General features: G+C 34.2%; 2 protein-coding genes across 8 annotated transcripts in view; one reads left to right on the forward strand and one right to left on the reverse strand.

Moving 5' to 3' along the window:
* LOC105212050 (protein sickie) overlaps positions 1 to 19906 on the forward strand; it is a 333362-nt gene that overhangs the window by 89130 nt on the left and 224326 nt on the right. For 4 of the 6 annotated variants that reach the window (XM_029040072.2, XM_029040074.2, XM_054227850.1 and 1 more), the window contains exon 2: positions 7581 to 7751. In XM_029040072.2, coding sequence (XP_028895905.2) covers positions 7581 to 7751 — 171 coding nt within the window. Of the gene's footprint in view, positions 1 to 390; positions 528 to 7580; positions 7752 to 19906 lie in introns of those variants that run through there. The other 2 variants (XM_029040071.2, XM_029040073.2) reach the window with 1 other exon arrangement.
* Positions 3368 to 5909, reverse strand: LOC128920503 (piggyBac transposable element-derived protein 1-like). Of its 2 annotated transcripts, none has more exons than XM_054227853.1 (2): positions 5556 to 5909; positions 3368 to 5445 (listed from the first exon to the last, which is right to left on the reverse strand). In XM_054227853.1, the coding sequence occupies exon 2, from the start codon at positions 4820 to 4822 to the stop codon at positions 3395 to 3397; it is 1428 nt and encodes a 475-aa protein (XP_054083828.1). In that variant the 5' UTR covers positions 4823 to 5445; positions 5556 to 5909; the 3' UTR covers positions 3368 to 3394. The 2 variants fall into 2 exon arrangements, with proteins under 2 accessions (XP_054083828.1, XP_054083829.1); XM_054227854.1 differs by having other exon boundaries at positions 4856 to 5445.

The raw sequence follows: 19906 nt of genomic DNA on the forward strand, positions 1-19906 counted from the left end.
AGGCTTTGTAAAACAATTAGGCGTGGACATTTGTAAAATAAGCTTGAATGCAAATTAGCTTGGGTGTGAATTGTGTGCGAATTAAGTAGGTTCATAACATGGTGTGAGCACTGTAGCATACTTTTAGGCGCAAAGTGCTAAAAGGGCTGGTTTAATACTCGTGCTTTATTTTAGAATGTTAAGGGGTTATTTTTACATTTTTTTTAATGAAGACCATTAGTTTTTTTTTTATAAAATATGTTGTAACTGTTTACACGCGTATTAAATTTCTTTGCATACTTTTAGGAAAATATTACTTAGTTTGGTATTTTGTTTATTAATTCAGGAAAATGTGCCTTTGTGTGTTACTAGAAAACATTATATATTTAAAAAATTGCCGAAAGTTCTGAATATGTTTCACAAAATGTAAAAAAAACTTTATTTTATTACAAAAAAATATAAAAAAAATAAACATGTTGGGCCGTTGCGTAAGCGTACAAGGCTCCAGCGACGATGTTGCTGCACTTTTGGGCGCTGACTACTTGAAGGTTTGTAGTTAATTAAAATTAAGAATTTATTTTGTATCACTAATATAGTAGTTTAAATTTTTTTTTCACCTCAAGTTGTTTTAAAGAAGGATTCACATATAAAAAAAAAAAAATAGAGAATAGAGAAAAATAGTTTTTTTTATACATGAAGTCACTTATTTCTGTAACTAATATTCTTGAAAAAAAATATTTTATTTTTGAATTTAATATTACTAAGTATATCTACTGCTAACTCTTCTTAAATCCACTTTATTTTCTATCTACTCTGTTTTATTTATGTTTTTTTCACACACAAATAAATATTCCTTTGCATTCTTTTGCTTGGATTTTCCATAAAATTTTCCACACATCATGTATTTTCAAACATTTGTTGCCATTGGCAACCGAATGAGAGCGCATAACTATACGACTGCATGCTACAACTAATGCCTATGTTACGCTATGCTTCGTTATGCTATGCTGTGCTATAGTAAACAATACAGGCATAATAAAAGAATGCACATAGCTAAGGAATGCACATCGCTAAGGAATGCTCACACACACACACACTCTCATTTTTATGTAAGCTTCACTTGCATATTTCCAGTTGGATTTAAATTGAAAGGCCTGTCACTTCACATGCTCTTTATCCTTTTGAAAGTCAAGTTTATCAGGCCTGCCTGCTAAATAGGCAGCCTGCCTGCACTTGGAATTCTTAGGCTTTTATTGCCGCACACCGCACACCGTTCGTCCAACGCCCGCCGAACTATTTCTTGCCAAGAGCGCCATTGTTACATAGTTCTCTGCCGCTTTATGGATACCTCCACTTACTTTAGTCTTGTGTCAGTAACAGTTACTGGCGGCAATGCAGTTAGCATCATCACCGCCATCATCATACATTCTCAATTTTATTGTAGTCAACTTCAGGCCATATTGCCATATTCTTTGCTAGTTAGCTTGTGTTGTCTTGTTGCAGTTGCGAGTTTTGTATTCTTTGTATCTTGGTTATTGCTAGGCATGAATGTGGCACAGTGGATTGCTTGAGGAAGTCGGTTGAACATTATATCTCTCGATTTTACTTTGAAGTTTCTTCCTTTTTAATGGAGTTTTATGAGTTTCTTCTGGAACTACGCTTAACTTTCTCAATAATTTAAAAGGCTTTTGAATGTTTCTCTTTTATTTTTCTTCTCGTCAGGGTTCGGAGAGCGCTTAGCTTATTTTATAAATTATAAAGCTTTTGAAAGCTTATTAATTTTCTTGTTCTTCAGGGTGTGTATAACGCTAAATTTTTCACCAATTTTTAAAGCTTTTGTAAATTTAATTTTTGGCCTTTTTAGATAATATTTTTACAGAAATAAAAGACTTAATGTTTCAGAAAGTTATCTAAAGCTTAACTTACTCAACAATTTATAAAGCTTTTGAAAGCTTATTTTTGATTTATTTTTTCAAAGCTTGTAGAGCGCTTCGCTTACTCTATAATATAGAAAGCTTTAGAAAGCTTTGGCTTCTTATTGTAGTTCAGGTGTAGATCACTCCAAGAATTCAATAATTTTGAAAGGTTCTGAAAAGCTTACTTTTTCTTCATCTTCAGAGTCTACTTTTTCAGATCATATAAAAAGGATGCGACTTTTTAGGCAAATTTCGAACTGAAAGACTTAACTTACTTTCTCTTCGACATTTTCATGAGATTTTTTATGTATCTAATAAAAACTACAATCTTATCCCACTGTCTATTGAGTTGTCCATAAAACTACTATTATTAAATATAAAATATTTTTGTGCTGCACGCATTCCTTTAAAAAAACTGATACATAGAAAATGTGACTTTTTGAAGCAACCAATTCTCTTTCATCCTTCTTCATATTTTCCCTGCCATAATCCATAAAACAACAACGCAGCAGGTGCTCGAAATTAGTTTTCTTGCATAGTTGCAGCAAAAATTTGCATTTTTATGTTTATTCATAACACAAATTTTCTATTTCTAAAGGAAATATGATACAAATGCCATTGTCAGCGCCACAAAGCATATACAAAAGCAGTAATCTGTGCATAGAGCATTTGCTAATTGTTTTGCTGCAACAATGCACAATTGAAATAGAGCATAGCTAATACAGATTTTATTGCAATATACAATTTTTCAGCAAATACAAATGCATTTTCCGGAAAATATTTGAGAAATTTACAAATTTTTGTTAAAAGCCATTCTTCTTCATGCAAAAATTTCATATTTCGTAAGCAAGGAATTTTATTTTTGCAAAAATTTTCTACATTCCAGTGATTCTTTATTTCAAATGCATGTCTTATTTCACCAATTTCAATTACATAATATTTTATAGCCAACAGCTGTGTCAAAGCTGGCGAAATGCTTGTGTCGTGCTCGAAAACTAGTAACAAGAGCTTTCTAATTTTAATTATAATTTCTTTTGTTGTTTTTTTTTTTGTACTACAAATGCAATAAGTTTTGTGCCTTTTATTATAAGTTTACATACATATATAAGCTAAGCACATTCACAAAGTCACACTAAATACATACATACATTTATGTATGTATCTTCAAGTAATTGCATTTGTTACATCATCAGTCCTTGGTCGCCCGTTAGCCAAAATGAAATCTCAGTGCGTTGGTGTGCGGAAATTACAAAAGTCCTTTGCCAATAATTATGATAACATCACTGGAACGACGTATATCATGTTGCCACTTTGCCAATTTTGCATAACCCTCTAATGCATGAATTTTTGTTTCGACTGTGATTTTTATATTAGACTATATTCAGGTCTGTGAAGACGAATCTGATGTTAGTTTTTCGATTTGTCAATTTGTGTACCTTTTACAGGTAAAATAAGGTAATCCTCAAGGCGGACCTATGCATTAAAATGTTCATATAAATTTATGTTTTCATTTCTTCTTTATTGTGATATTTGAAAAAACAATCTTTTGCCGTTGAATTGCATAAATTAATTTTACATTTAATGCAAAATGCCTGAGTTTCTGATTTGCATCCACGAAATTTGCACATTTTTTTGCCTGAGCGGTCCAAAAACTTACACCAGTGTCCTATTTGATCGTATCTTATATTTTCTGATAGGTGATACGTCTTTTTAGCTTTTGGTGGAGGTGTTAAAGACGATGGACGACCACGTTTTACAGGTTTTGTCGAACCAATCAAACAAAGTGTTTCTGCCACTTCTGATCTGAAGTCAGGAAGTTTACACTTTAGGACGTCCTTATTTAGTCGGTTATAAAGACAATATGCATTCACCATACTCACGTCCAGCATGTGGTAAAATAATTTATTTGTCCATTTTCTGGTTTTCATTTTTATGTGGTATCGACCAATCAATCCGTCAACCAAATCCACACCACCCATATGCTGGTTGTATTCTTTCACAATAGCTGGACAATCCACCTCAACATTTTGTTTCAATTTTCGATCCCAACGATTTGCCTTTAAGGAATATGAACTTTCATTATGTACAATTGCATCTGTTCCTACGTAGGTGGATAACAGACGAACTGCTCTTGTGTCGTACCACAAAACGCTGCTTATGTCTACTCCAAAAACACTTCCCACGTATTCTTCATTATACCCACGTGCTACTTTTTTTGATTGCAGCTCTGCGTCTGTGGAAAGTTTTATATTTGGTACTCGATTTCCTCGCACTGTACCTAAACTGTGAATTCCGCGACTTCTCATATATAATAGCAATCCCAATGAGGTATAAAAGTTGTCAAAGTAAATAATATGATTGGCATTGTTTGGTATGACTTGTGACAACCTAACTACAACATTGGATGCAGCACCAAGATCTGGACAATTTGGCAAAATTTTGTTATCGCCGGCGCCACAATAAACTTCAAAGGAATACGAATATCCAAAGGAATCGCAAATCACGAATAGTTTCGCTCCCCATTTGTGAGGTTTTGCTGGCATATATTGCCTCACTGGGTTTCCACTCATTTTCGTGGCACACATTTGCTCATCAACGCAAAGTCTCTGCCGCATTGGAACTGAAGAAAAACGTTGGTTGAAATGTTTTACTAGCGGCCTTATTTTATACAAGAGGTCATAACCAGGTTGACCTTTCTCTATACGAGACGCATCATTATTGAAATGCAAGTGGTTTCTAATTTCTTCAAATCGATTGCATGTCATGGATAAACGTATCGGATCTAATCCGTATTGTCCCCAATATGAGCGACTGTTAGGAAAGCGATAAACAGACGTAAACAACAATATTCCCAAAAACTTACGCAGCTCTTGGTGATCGATACAAAACTTTGAAGATATATCTTTTTGCTTGGCATACAAGTTCATCTGTAAGGCTATTGCCTGCAAAATTTTTATTAAAAATTTAATAAACTGTTATATATTAGAAATTACCTTCAGAAAGTCTTCGGTCACAAAATATGCAAAGCAGTCGTAAGGTGTTTTTAAACATTTTAAAAAATCCGGCATGTCCTGGCCTTGAAAAGCCAAATCTGCAACACTCAGCTGAAGTTTTTTCTTCTTCCAAAGAATCGATCTTATCGCACTCATATCGTTTCTCAAATCACTTGCAGCTGGTAGGACTCCGATTTTTTCTTGCGATTCTAATGCTTTGTGCACAGAACGTGTCACTGTCGACGGTAAGAATACACTAGAAGTAACGTCACAAACAGGCAATGGAGGAATCGGTGGCAGCTCAATTATTTCAGCATTTTCTTCAAAGTCTGTCACATTCAAACTGCATTCGATTGCGTTTCGCATCATTTCTGAGGAGTTTAGCATTGCATCAATGATCGTATCATTTTCCGGTAGTGAGTAGGTTGGATCCATATCAGAATCGTCACTATCAAAATCGCATTCATTGTCGGAAGTATCAGTTACCAATTGCGACTCTTCGAAATATTGTCGAATTTCTTCATCCGTCATATGGGTCTTAGAATAACGCGACATATCTGATTATTATTCAATAATAAAATAAGAAAAATTTTCAATTGTATCACAAATATTTCATTTTACTTGAAAAAGGTAGGCAGCGCAATGCAATATTTTCGAATTTACTCACCTGCTATTAGTTTTTTTATTATAAATCGAACACTATCATAAAGAGCACAAAATTCCACACCCGTAAGTATTTTTTTCAACTTGAAACGACACAAGAATTTATATTTCTTGTTGTTCAGAAAATTGTGTTGATTGCAAAAATAATTAAATTGGCGGGAAAGTGCTAATCTGTCACTTCAAATTGACAGTACGTCAAAACTAGAAGTAGTATTGCCAATCTGAAAAAACCATTACGTAAGTTGAACTTTAAGCGTTCTTTTGAAAAAAAATCCGAATTTTAATATTAAAAGAAATATTTTATATCTGATTTTGAAAACACCCCGTCTGTAGGCAGGCATATGCACTAGAGGGTTAAGATAGTGTTTCCTTGCCTGCTTGCTTGTTTGGTCACCAGGGCGTATGCGTAATGCGCTGACATTCAACACATTTGCTCATTACATTTGTATTTGTATACTTAGTAGAGCCAAATGACATACTTCCGGCTACAAGTTTTGGTGTTTTTGGTGTATAGTTCGGCATCTTATGAAATCTAGTTATATATATACTATATACATATGTATATTCAAACTCGACTAAAAGAGCGTAGGAGTGTACTTAAATAGGGATTTTAACTTACTCGGTTACTTATTCTATTAATATTATACTATTTCTATATTCATGAATTTGATAAAACAATTTATTTCTGTTTCTCTTGACATAATTTGAATTTTATCCTTTGTAATGGCTCACTTAACGCTTTATATGAGTCTTTTTCACAAAACGGTTGGTTGTAAGTCCTAAAACTAAACGAGTTAGCCATAGGGTTACATATAACAAAATGATCATGGTGACAAGTTAAGTACGAAGATGGGATTAATCGGTCTACTGCCACGCCGACAAAATGTTGAAACCGAAACTAGATAAAGAGCTATAACTAAGCCATAAATTGAGCTATTAAAGTAAAATTTGGTATGAAGTATCGAACTGTGCTATGTGTATGTATTTTTTTTTGGCGAAGTGGGCGTGGCCCCGCCCCTACTAAGTTTTTGTACATATCTCGTCAACTACTAAAGCTACTACCTTATACAGTTCAAAAATAGAGGAAATCGGATTATAAACACGCCCACCTTCCATACTAAGGTTATATTGAAAACTACTAAAAATGCTTTAATTCAGTAAGTAAAACCACCAGAAGCCTTAAATCTCATTATAAAGATGCTACAGAATAGCTACACTCAAAATGGTATACAAAACTTTAAATGGTTGTGGTTCCGCTCACTTATGGGTCAAAAACCATATCTCCGAAACTACTTCAATTATATGTTGTGAAAATACTCCAAATCGTTTCACAACCACGCCTACTTCCCTTATACCAGAACTTTGAAGTCGATCTGAATCGTTTACTTTACAATATACATATAAATTAAGCACTAGTGAAGATATCGGAACAGAATTTTGCAAAAATACTGCATTTAAAGAGTGGCATCGCCACTCTAAAAATCGTCGAAATCGGTCCAAAAGTTGTCAAGACCCTATATATCGAATATGAGGACCTCAGTGCTCCTAACAAATTTTTTACCGAAAATATAGGTAAGTCTCTGAAGAAATTCAAATATATTTTTTCTAATAATATACCTCCGTGCCAAAAATGTGTGAAATCGGGACATTACTTCCCTAACTCCCATATAACAAATATTAGGGTTTCCAACTTTCAATGGACTCTATACCATATACATATATGCCGAATATGTGGGTCAAATTGTTTGTTATATTAATAAAATTAAAAAAATAAATTACGAGAGTATAAAATGTTCGGTGACACCCGAACTTATCCCTTTCTTACTTGTTTGATATTACAAATGTGAATAGATGTGGATCATAAGGAAACTCTTTATCTCTTATCGAGGAAGACTTTATAATTAAGGATACGATATTTTCCTAAAGTCAAATAACAATGAGCATTTATTATTCACCCTTTTCATATGAAATTTCTCGAATTTTCAGCTTTTTTACTACAAATTCTGAATTTTACCTTCTCTTTTTACAGATTTACACCGACTGGGCCAACTATTATCTCGAACGTGCCAAATCCAAAAAGAAAGTCACCGATTTGTCAGCGGATTGTCGCGATGGCCTGCTACTCGCGGAGGTTATTGAGGCGGTGACGTCATTTAAAGTGCCCGATTTGGTGAAAAAGCCGAAAACACAGCAACAAATGGTGAGTTTGAATAAAAATAAATAATTTATTATTGATACAAAATATTTATGTTTCATGGTCATAACTTTAAAACCAATTATGTTCTTATAGTAGAATTACTACTACTACTCCTGAGGCAGCCAAAAAATACAAATCGCACTTTAAATAATAGAAATTAGTCTCAAAATAATTCAAATAATGCCACTTAAATTATTTAATATACAAAATAAAATATTCAATTAGACAACTCTTAGAAAATCACTCAAATTTCCTCGTTAAATTATAATTTTCCAAATTCCGTAATTAATTGCATACATCATATGCCACTATTTCGCTTAACTCGCTAATTATGCTGCAAAGTTTTCAATGTAATTTGAGTGCAACAACATTTAAAAAATATATATACAAAAACAAAACTCACGTAACACACCTAAAGGCTTTAAGCGCGAGTGTCTAAAACTTTAGACAACCGACAACCGCCAAATGCGCAGGTAAACGTGTGTGGAAGTGCACTTTTCCCTCAAGAGTGCTTGTCACACCTCCAACAACAAACGCATTACACTCGTCTGACTCATCCATGGCTAACGCTGATATCACTTGCACACACTTCTATACATATGTGTGTGTATGTATATATGTATATGAGTATGGAAGTGTGTTTAAAATAGAAGCAACTGCCGCGTAATAGAAAACTCGTTAATTGTTTTTCGCACATACAAAAGTCGCGGCACAAAACGTGAAAATATTTCATTTTCGCCATATCTTTTCAACCCCCGTTAGATAGCGACGTTTGTTGTAGAGGCACTAGTTTGCGGTACAGTGAACAAAACTCGTTGGATGTTTTCGTATACCCATAAAAAGTTAAGTAGACTGAAGTTTGAATATATAGAAATAGCGTTATAATATTCGTTTTTAAAAGAAAATCCTGTTAAAAATTAGTTCTCACCAAAAATGTAAATTATACTGATTGAGCGCCTAAAAGTATACCTCGATTTTATGCAATAAATATTAATTACTTATAAAAACCCCACAGAAATGCGTGCAGGGTATAACTTTCCGTCGAAATTCGGCGGCAGACACATTCAGAACTTGACTTTACTTCTCACGCACACACACACTACACTACACTAACTCCATTTATTTCCGTCACTTGTATTTGTACATACTCATATAAGTATGTCTCTACCGCCATGCATGTGGATTTGTCTTTTTCCACGTCTAGAAGTGACGCTGTAACGCAATGCGACGTGTTGAAAAGCCACGACAACCAGAATGACTGGTGATGCCACATATCCTTCTGCAAAGCGGTTGCAAGCATGTCAGCATCGGAGTTAAGGGAAATCGTATTAATGACAAACTGTTTGCCCGCAACTCAGTGAATGAAGGTAGAAATTTACTAGCGAAAAATATTAAATTAAAGTGGAAACTAAAATAAAAAAGCTTACAAATGTGACGTCCGAATGCAGTTATTTCATAAGCAGTTGGCGCTTTAAGTTGGTGAGTGCAGAAAATGAGAAAATGCAGAAAATGAAATATTTAATTTTACATGAGTTGAGTTGGTTGGATCAAATATAAAAGGACTGGATACAAATCATATGATTTAGAGTAGTATGATATGCGATATTTATGATTATGATTAATGACAGGTAATCACGAGTTAAAATATCAAATTTGACAAAATCTCCACGAAAATCGAAGCTTTTATTAATAATGTGATATCATATGATACAAAATCACAAGATATGGAGATATCATGTGTTACCAAATGTTGATAATGGCAGGTCATATGATATAAACTCATGGGATTTTATTTAATGCAGCAGAGAGAAATTTAGAAGTATAATAAATTCATGAAATGATGTGATTTTATGTTAAGAGATATCGCGTGATTTAAAGTCATGTGACTTTATGCAGTACAACTAAGTCAATATTAAACATTTGTTTCCAGCTATACCACTAAGCTAGCCTAAATTTTTTCAGTTCATGCTCCATTTTAAGATCATGAGATGAAATGTGGTTTAAAATCATGTCTTTTTTTGCAGCAAATGGTCCGATATAATACTTGTCATAAGATTCAAAGTGAGTTAGTCTAATATGATGCAACATCATATGACTTATAGTCACTTGACTATGAATTTTTCTGATTATTCATATATAAATACTTCAATTAATAAGACAAATTCAACACTTGATTTGACGCAACTTTGTAAAACATCATGTGATTGAAAGTCATGCTATTGGATAGGATATGATTTGTTAAAATTAAATTTTATTAAGAAATTTGTTGATTAAATGTCATGTGACACTATACCATGTGATGAAAAGTCATGCGATTTTGTGATAAAATTACTCAAGATGTGATTCAAATACAAATTAGCCACCGAGATGCTCAATATGATATCATGGGATGAAGCATCATGTGATGGAACATCATATGACGGATGATCATATGGTTTTAGAAAGAAAAATGGAATTTAAAACATTTTTGCCGAAATTTCAGTCAGTTTGAAATATATTTTTATATCACATTGTCATGCTATTAATTGAATCCCTATATATTTTAGGAGACATATGAGTATTTGGATGATATTGCATACGATCCTCATTCAAACCTCAAAGCTCTGTTTCTAAAAACGCACATTTTACCAACTACTCGCCCATAACACACCCGTCCCTACCATGCATCACAATTTTCTTTATATACAACACAAAACGTGTCACACAGTCTAGGTTCCCTAGGCACCGAATCTGTCAACCATTTGCCTATTGAAGTTCAAAGACACGTAAAATGAATCAAAATCCTCTTACAACTTTTCTAGCTTTGCTTAGTTACCACTTCGGTGTAGCGCAAAATGGAAATATAAATAAAATAAAAGACGCACACAAGCGCACAAATCTCCCTAACGTACTGCGCTTGCAACGCAAACTTTTGCTTAAATCAACATTTGAATAGCGCAAGACTACTGCGCGGCTAGTGAAAAAACGTTTGCGAACTGGAAAAATTTGCACACGCCGCTGGTAGACTTGACTTTGAGCACTTTTACATTTCGCTGATTTTTCACTACATGCGCGAGGCGGGAGGCATACTTTCGTGCGCTTCACTCCACTCAACTCAACTCCGCTTCGCTTTACTTTGCTTTGTTCCACTTGGCGTGCATTTGATGAAACCACTCATTAGAAAAAGTGTTGGCTGTGGCGCATATAAAATTTGTTTTATTTCCACGCTCGTTCGCTTTGCATTTTCTTTTCTAGCAATGTTGGTTCTTTTTGTTTTTTCGCCTTTCTTTTGCGCTTTTTGTCAACTTCTGTGCAAGTTTTGTTTCAAAACTTTATTAAAAACTTGCCGTGTTTGCATTAGCCGTGCTGAGCACTCAAGAGGAAAGGTTGCCAGCGAGAAAAAAAAACAAACTAACGGTACAATTCTAAGGAGTTAGAGCAGGAAGTTAGAGTTGTTGTTGTTCTACTTCTCCTTAGTGACGGCGCAAAGTACAAGTATTCGTCCGTATTTGATTTAAAAGTTTTATTATTATTGTATTGAATTTATTTAAATGTGTTAGGCGTTTGTTTGAGTGACATAGACAGTTAGGTGAGTGGGAGCGATTGCGAGAGCGCCCAGTGTGTGCACTGAGTGGAAAAGTTGGCGAACATTGACCGTGAAGTAATTGGCTTTAAATTGGTTGAGATGTTGAAACTTGATGTTAGAGTTTTAAGATAAGTTCTAAGTTAAGTTTTATGTTAAGTACTAAGCTATGTTATAAGTAAGAGTTCTAAAATTTCTAGAATCCTAGAGTGAAGTTATAATTTAAGTTATAAGTTGTCCCCTAACTTAAGTTCTAAATTAGGTTCTATGTTAAGTTCTAAGTTAAGTTCAAAGTTAAGCACTAAGTTATGTTAAAAGTAAAAGTTCTAGATTATCCATTTTAGTGAAATTATAAGATAAAATCTAAGTTGTGCTCTAAGCTAAGTTCTATGTTAAGTTCTAAGTTAAGTTCAAAGTTAAGCATTAAGTTATTTTAAAAGTAAAAGTTCTAGATTTTCGATTTTAGTGAAGTTATAAGTAAAATTCTAAGTTGTGCTCTAAGTTAAGTTCTAAGTCAAGTTCTATGTTAAGAACTTAGTTATGTTATAAGTAAGAGTTCTAGATTTTCGATTTTAGTGAAGTTATAAATTAAATTCTAAGTTATTCTCTAAGTTAAGTTCTAAGTCAAGTGCTAAGTTAAGTTCCAAGTTAAGGATTTTCAAAATTTTCGAAGACAAGTATAATATCGATTTGAATTTTAATATATGTATAATAATTTGAGCAAATTTTTTGAATCTATGATGAGACTCTCACTAGAACACCAGTTATGAAAAGATTTTATTTCTCTAAGGATCAGCATAGACAATGAAACTAGAATTACATAATAATACAATAAATATGCTAAAATATAAATATTTTAAAAATAATTTTGTGAATATTTTAAGCGAAAAATATCAAATTCTCGGTCCAACTCAAAAAGCGCAACCACATTTACACCCAAATTGAGCTCAAGTTCATTGTCGAAATGCAAAATCGCATTATAACTTGCACATACAAATGAAAATATACAAAAAAAGATAGAAAAGTTAACACCTCTTACCCACCCCGCTCCGCACCCGTGCGCTAGACTGCACTGCGTCTGCAGCAAGTCTATGAAATAAAAATTTATTTCAACTTTTGTCGAGTTGACGCTTTGCATAAGCAATGAGAATCGCCGCATGCCAACTCGCAACACTTGCAAACTGTGTGCGAGCAACTGGCGAACGTTGTGTGGCGCCTAAAAGTGCGCTATATAGCTATGTATGCTTACACAATGCACAACGCCCAGAAAGTGCGGCATGTCGTATAATAAACGTGAAGAGAAAATTTGAGAAACGAACGTGACATGAGTGGAAAGCAAAAAACTTACTTTATATAGATGTGTGCGTTCAAAAATTCTTGCATTCACAAAAAATATAAAAAATCTGTAGTGAAATGGAAGAACAAAAAATAAAATTGCCAACTTGAAATTTGGCAAATTAGTTAAGCAGCAGCCACACTTCGCTGACTTTTTATTTTTCAGCAAGAAGCTGCAGCAGAGAACAACTATTTATTCTGCACGTAGGCCACTCAATGTGTGTCGCTATGTGTGTTGAGTGGGCGTCACACAGTGTACGTGTGTGACAATCGCTGAAATTGAGTTAGGCGAGTTAATTTTTACTGAGCGACAGCTAATTTTATGCTGCGCATGCGTTTCTGACGCAAGACAATTTTAAATTCAATTCACAGTAATTTTGATTTTTTTTTTTGTGAAGAATTTTTATTTTGATTGGCGCAGGAATTAAGCTATTTTCGTTACATTATTTGGAAACATTTTTGAATTTTGTATTTAATATTGTGAGATAATAGGAGTCCTTCAATAAGCCTAAGCTTTGAACTTAATTTCTTGCTCACCACTAGGGTAATTTTTATAGTCTTGGTTTGGTGGATCAAAGTAGGTAGATTAGAGGCTATCGACTCTTTGGTAATAAGTAGACATCATCATGTGATATAAGATCAGTTATTAATAAAACTAACCGACCGCTGCTAAAAATCACTAATTATGCTTCAAATACCTAAAAAGAGATAATAAATTATCACGTGATGTTTCATCATATGATCCCACATCACATGATTTCGTACATGAGGATGATCGGAATTTTTTAAATTCGTGATCTGACAATACCTTGCTTAATTTTATGTCATATGATGCAACATCATGTGATTTGTTATCAAGCGACTTTTTTTCATTCTTATAAGACTGTGATCACAATTTGGAAGTAATCTTTATTAAATTCGGGATCAGGCAAAACCTTGAACTATTCGCTGTGGTAATACATTCGATTGGTTATTAGGAGCTAAGCCACTATATTTTCTTTCCAACGTCTTGATTTGAATTTCCCACGTGACTATTTTCCAGCCTTCAATGAATAAGCATAAATTCCCTTACTGCTTTCATTCACGTACTTTCAAAATATTTATCTACAACTCTAATAAGCTACACCCCTCTCCTTGCATCTCTGCACCGTAAAAGAGGCAACTTTAAATCCCCTAATCGGCTTGGCACGATGCCTACAATTAATTTTCACACCTATAAATTTTGCCGTAAACTTTTCTCATAAACGGCACAATCGCTCGGCTCACACGCTCACTTACACACGCTGAGGCGGGCGCACCAGCTGTGCGGCGTACGACTTTAGCACCAATAAATTCTAAATTAACCTGCGCGCAAGTGAAACTTCAACTTGACTTTGGTCATTAAAAACTCAACGAGACACATTTATACCAAAATACATACTTCCATATTTATACTCTGTGGTAGCACACCCTATATCCGCTCACCCACTCAGGGGAGCTATGCGCGTTGGCATTTTGCGTAGCCAAGCCAATTGTAAATCGTCGCTCATTTGTAGACATTTTCTGCATAACGGCAACTGCTGTGCAACGACCCAGACGGCAAAAAGGTCGCGGTAGTTGCATTCGCGGTTGCTTGCAACTTTTGCGCCAATCAATTCCGCAACACTACAACAACAGATGCACACATACAATGAAGTTGTTGTATTTCAGTAATGCATTTCCCTTTTTATCACACCACCCTAATATCTATCGCTAAATCAAGTCCAACGTCTTCAGACGTCGTGCCCCATAATTTACCGTTGAACTGTCGCCTGAATGCAATTCAAATAAGCAGTCCTGTGGTTCGCGCTGCGCCCTTCCTGGGGGAGTCGCTCGATTTGCATAAATTACGCGACATTACAAAGGTGATTACTCTTCTGTGCACCGCGTTGGAAATTATGCTCAATGCGCGCGAAGAATGAGTTCACTCAATACAATTGAGTTGAGTTGGCTGGTTAGCTGTTTGGCTTTTTGCAGGCGCGCTGGAGTAAAGCGTCATTTAGTAGTGAACTATAGCTAATGTAAGCAATTTAGAAACTGATTTGGGATAATAGAAGAAATATAATATCATTTTGGTAACAAAAATTTAAACTTTTAAATCTAAAAATATGAATTTTTGGAATATTAAAATCTACAACATAAACTAGAGGATATTGAATGATTTTTAACTAAATCACACGGTTTAAAATTTTTGAAATATCTCAGCATTCAAATGCAGATTTTGCCTCAAACACACGAACAAAAAAATACTATTTTCATATTCTCTCTAGAACATTTTAAAGCTTTTAGAGGAGCTTTCACCTGCTGAATAAGCTTTCATGTGCTTTCACTAAAAATATATTTTGAAAATATGTAGCCAACATTTTATATACTCTTTTTAAAATACTCTACTGATCATTACTTTAGACTAAAACTTGTTAAAGCTCTATCGTGAGCTTTCACTTATTCATTAACTAAACCTTTCATTTGTTTTTATAAAAAATAAATTTTCAATATTTCAACCAATTGCAATTTAGACATTTTCAGTTAGTATTTAAAATACTCCATCAAAGCTTAATCATCAAAGCTTCTACAAATTTTGAGCAATTTTCTCTACACAAAAAAATCTTACACTCCAGCAACCGAGCCTTTGACATGCATAAGTACTCCATGAATTGGTATTAAATTTCATTTAGCTACATCTGCGCCTTGTCAAAGGGGGTTTCACGAAATTTCATGAATATTGAAATTCGTTGCTCTTAATTTGATTTGTGCCGAGCTGTTAGAGTAGTGTAACTGTGACATGTTGCATATGCAGAGTGTGAATGTAAATGGAAGTATACATATATGCTCAATATGACAAATTGTTGGGTTGTCACTTGCAGGAATATGCGTAAAAGTTAGTTAGCGTTTGCTTTAGAGCCAAAGAAACATATTAGTATAGCAATATGTGGAAATACTCAAGCATCAATTAACAGCGTTGCCATATTTACTTATTTATTTGAATGTTGCCTGCATATCGACTAACTATCAAGCATTTGTTTTTAGATTTTGTTGCAACGAAATTTTGGTTATGGGAAATTTTAATATTTATTTCATGAAGAATCAAGCACAGTAAAATATAATTCCTTTGAATATGCAAGAAAGCTTTCAATACACATAATTAAATTCAATGAAATATTTGAAGTAAACTGCAATTTGAGTGAAGTTTTGGTAACTCAGGAACGAATATACATACATAAATACAGTTTCCGTAGGACCTAAAGAAGGCAGAATAAAAAATAAACATAAAATTTACCCAGATTTTTCATGTAAAAATATTTCGTATTTCTTTCACTTGATGTAATTCTGTATTACATAAAATTGTACATACCAGTAAAAGCTCAAAAACTATTTTTATTTACTAAATATCCCTATAATGCATGCAGTCATTACAAAATTTTTGAAAATTAAGCCATAAAGTACAGCCTTCATTTACTTTTCTTCAGTGTTAGTACACGATTTTTCGTGTTTTTCGTGTTTTTTATCGTTTTTTTTTATTTTTCTTTGCTTCACATATAAACAAAACAGAACTTCATCTATGAACTCAAAATTATAAAAATATTTATATTTTCCATGTCTTTCGTTTTTTTTTCTTTCTTCTTCCTAGTTTGTGGGTTATGTGGCACTGAGTCTATAAACATTTACGATTGAATTTTACGTTTATATCTACATACTTCACTTTCCATGTGTGTGCTATTAATTTCTATGTAAACTCGGCTGTCTCTGTATTAGCCTTAATTTACGCTTGTAATGATGTAAACAAACTATTTCAAACACTAGTTGCTTATAGTTTAATATAATTTTTGGACTTCTCTTCAGACTTGTGTATAATATTTTTTAGTTTAAAAATTTTAGTTTTGAAACTCTTTCTAACTTAAAATATAAAAAGTATATGATATATTGGGCTTTCTAAAGGTTGTATGTATATCTGATATAAGACTGGGCATTCCAGAATATGTATGTAATTGGCGTTGAACCGTTTAGCCGGTTATAGCCGAATCGATGAGAGCGCGCCACTCCTCTCTTTCCTTCGGTGCCAGTTGGAGATTCTAAGTGTAACCAGGTCGCTCTCCACTTGCTCCCTCCAACGGAGTGGAGACCTTCCCCTTCCTCGGCTTCCTCCGACGGGTACTGCATCGAACACTTTCAGAGCTGGAGTGTTTTCGTCCATTCGGACAACATGACCTAGCCAGCGTAGCCACTGTCTTTTTATTCGCTGAACTATGTCAATGTCGTCATATTTATAACTCGTACAGCTCATCGTTCCATCGTCTGCGGTATTCGCCGTTGCCAATGTTCTGAGGACCATAAATCTTCCATAAAATTTTCCTTTCGAAAACTCCTAGAGTCGTCTCACCTGATGTTGACATCTTCCAAGCTTCTGCACCATAAATTAGGACGGGAATGATAAGCGACTTGTAGAGTTTGGTTTTGGTTCGTCGAGAGAGGACTTTACTTTTCAATTGCCTACTCAGTCCAAAGTAGCTCCTGTTGGCAAGAGTTATTCTGCGCTGGATTTCGAGGCTGACATTGTTGGTGTTGTTGATGCTGGTTCCCAGGTATAGGAAATTATCTACGACTTCGAAGTTATTACAGTCAACAGTGACGTGGTATAGTAGTATAGAGTATAAAGCCCTAAAATACTCATCATAGGAATATGATCCTTTTAAATCAATTTTCGAGCAACTAGAGAACTGATAATAACCCCCATTGAATTTTAGGAAGTGGTATAAAAATAACCTACCATTGTCATATAGTGGATACGATCAGAAGAATCCGGGATACAAATACGAGCCGACGTTTCATTGCTTATCAATAGGTAATGACAAAATACGATAAAATATTTCCGGTCAAAAGTTTATAAGTGTCTTCAGGACTGTTGTTACAGTTGACAAATGTTGGGTCGAACTTTTTCACCAGTTTGTGGTACTTAAAATCGCAGTTCTCCTATAGAAAGAGACTTCCCACCACAGCTGTGACCACACTTTTACTTCAACCTTTTTCACCTCAGCTTATTTTTAACTCGCATTTGCGCACGTGTTTTAGCTTAATGCTGATTTCGCCATAAATACACAGTTCAGATATTTTTTTTTCAACTGATCAATGAGAGTAAAATACGCGCACAAACATCACGACTCACTAAACAAATGAATGCAAATGAGATAAAAAACAATGGCAAAAGCTATAGCAAATGTAAAAAGCAAGAACAACATTCAATGGAAATGGAAAATTCAAGCCACGACATTTTGCCTTACATAGCGCACAGCTTAGCCTTCCACAATCGCCTTGCTGCATTTGGTGACCACAATTGGCAATTGCAACCGAAATAAATTCGTAGAAACAAACGTATTTAGGTTACGCGCCGCAAGTGATCCTCGTTCGGCGCGATCGTAATCTTATCTTAACGCTTCATCGCTTTACGATTGGCGAATTTCCATGAAATGCGAGTGAAGGCGCTGCTTACATTTGGCTTAGTGCGGCTAATTTTTGTTGTCGTTTTAACCATTTCGATCTGTCGTTGGTGGATGACAAATGATTGTTTAGCTATGGCTATTCGTGATGGGTATTAACCCTAGAGTGTTAAGTGTGGCAAATAATTTAGTATTATGATTTATTAAAATACAATAAAGTGATAATTTACATTTTCTTAATATAAATACAGTAATCATTACCATAAGTCAACATCATTACATCAATATCTTTCCAAATTCCTTTCTTAATAGTAATAATCGAATTCAAATGTTTTTGATATCATTATCCAAAAGCATTACCAATACCAGAACTAATACCAGTAAACATTACCATATGATCTTAATCAATATCCTTCAAACTTAATCTTCCAATAAGATTAATTGAAACCAAACATTTATAATACCATTACACACGAACATTACAATTACCAATACCAGTAATCATTATCATAAGAACGATACCAATATCCTTTCCCAATTACATACATTAAGTCAAATCAAACCATTATAATACCATTCATTAACCACGAACAATAAAATTACCAATACGAGTAATCATTACTGTTGCCATTACCATTACCAATTTTTAAAAACTAAAACATTCAGATAATGAAAGTTTAACCAATTTCCATCAACCTATATTGTTTTAACTGAATTAGGAGAAAGTATTTACAATGATTACTCTCATTACTCCATAAAATTACAATTATTAGTAATCAATGAGCTAGTATTACCTTACTGATCGTTTTTCATATGCTCTGCAGTATTATACATTCACTTCCCCAGCACTTGCTCCGATTTTTTTTCACAAATTACGAAGCAATGAACGAAGAAGGATTACTATACATCCGCTGTTCAACCACACCCGCGCTGTCCAACAGCGATCGACTTAACAAGTCGTAGATGTCAAAGAACTCGCTAACGTCTTCCATCAACTCAACTGACAGTTTCGATCAGCGATCAGTTCGACAATCAATAAGGCACCTCACTCGCCTATTGTTGTGATGCGCAATGTATATTCTTAATTTCGAACTATTTTTTATTTATTTTTCCATATTTTCCATACAATATTTGTTTTCGTTGCGCGAGTATGATGACTTATTGAGAATTCCATTTAAATTTTGTTTACTCATTGAACTGCGTGTAGACCGTACTCATACTCGTATGTAAGTATGTATGGGTTTCTGGTTCAGTTGAGTTCAGTGTGTTGCTGATCAGCGGCAAACATCTGGCGCACGCCCAAGTAAATAAATACAAATACAGACATTCCCATATACTTATGACGCTAGATTTACCATATCAATGTTTGTGTGTATGTGTTAGCGCGCTGTCTGGTCGACGTAATTCATTGTCTGGCATACAAATTAATCCTTTGTTGACTTATTTAAGAAAATTGTTTCAATTTCTAATGACTAAAAGGTTAAATGCGTCTGGAAGATTGTGTTGCACATGTTTGCGGTGAAAGTTATGTGGGAAAAATATTAGAAGGAATTTTAAGAATTTTCTAATTAAAAAGTGAATTAAGTAATTATCAATTATGCACATTAGGACAGTTAGCAAGTAAAATGTGTTTAAAATACAATTCTAGACTGTCTAAGCAACTTCTACGCTTTTCACAACATGTTGACGCAGCTGCTCGCTATCAACATGTTGCCAGCAACACATACACATATGTATTTCAACTCTATTCATTCACAAACAATTGTGGAACCTATTCAACGGTTGTTCTCCCACATGTATCGACACACATA

This window comes from Zeugodacus cucurbitae, chromosome 3 (genome assembly GCF_028554725.1).
Source record: "Zeugodacus cucurbitae isolate PBARC_wt_2022May chromosome 3, idZeuCucr1.2, whole genome shotgun sequence".
In the NCBI taxonomy this organism is placed as follows: domain Eukaryota; kingdom Metazoa; phylum Arthropoda; class Insecta; order Diptera; family Tephritidae; genus Zeugodacus; species Zeugodacus cucurbitae.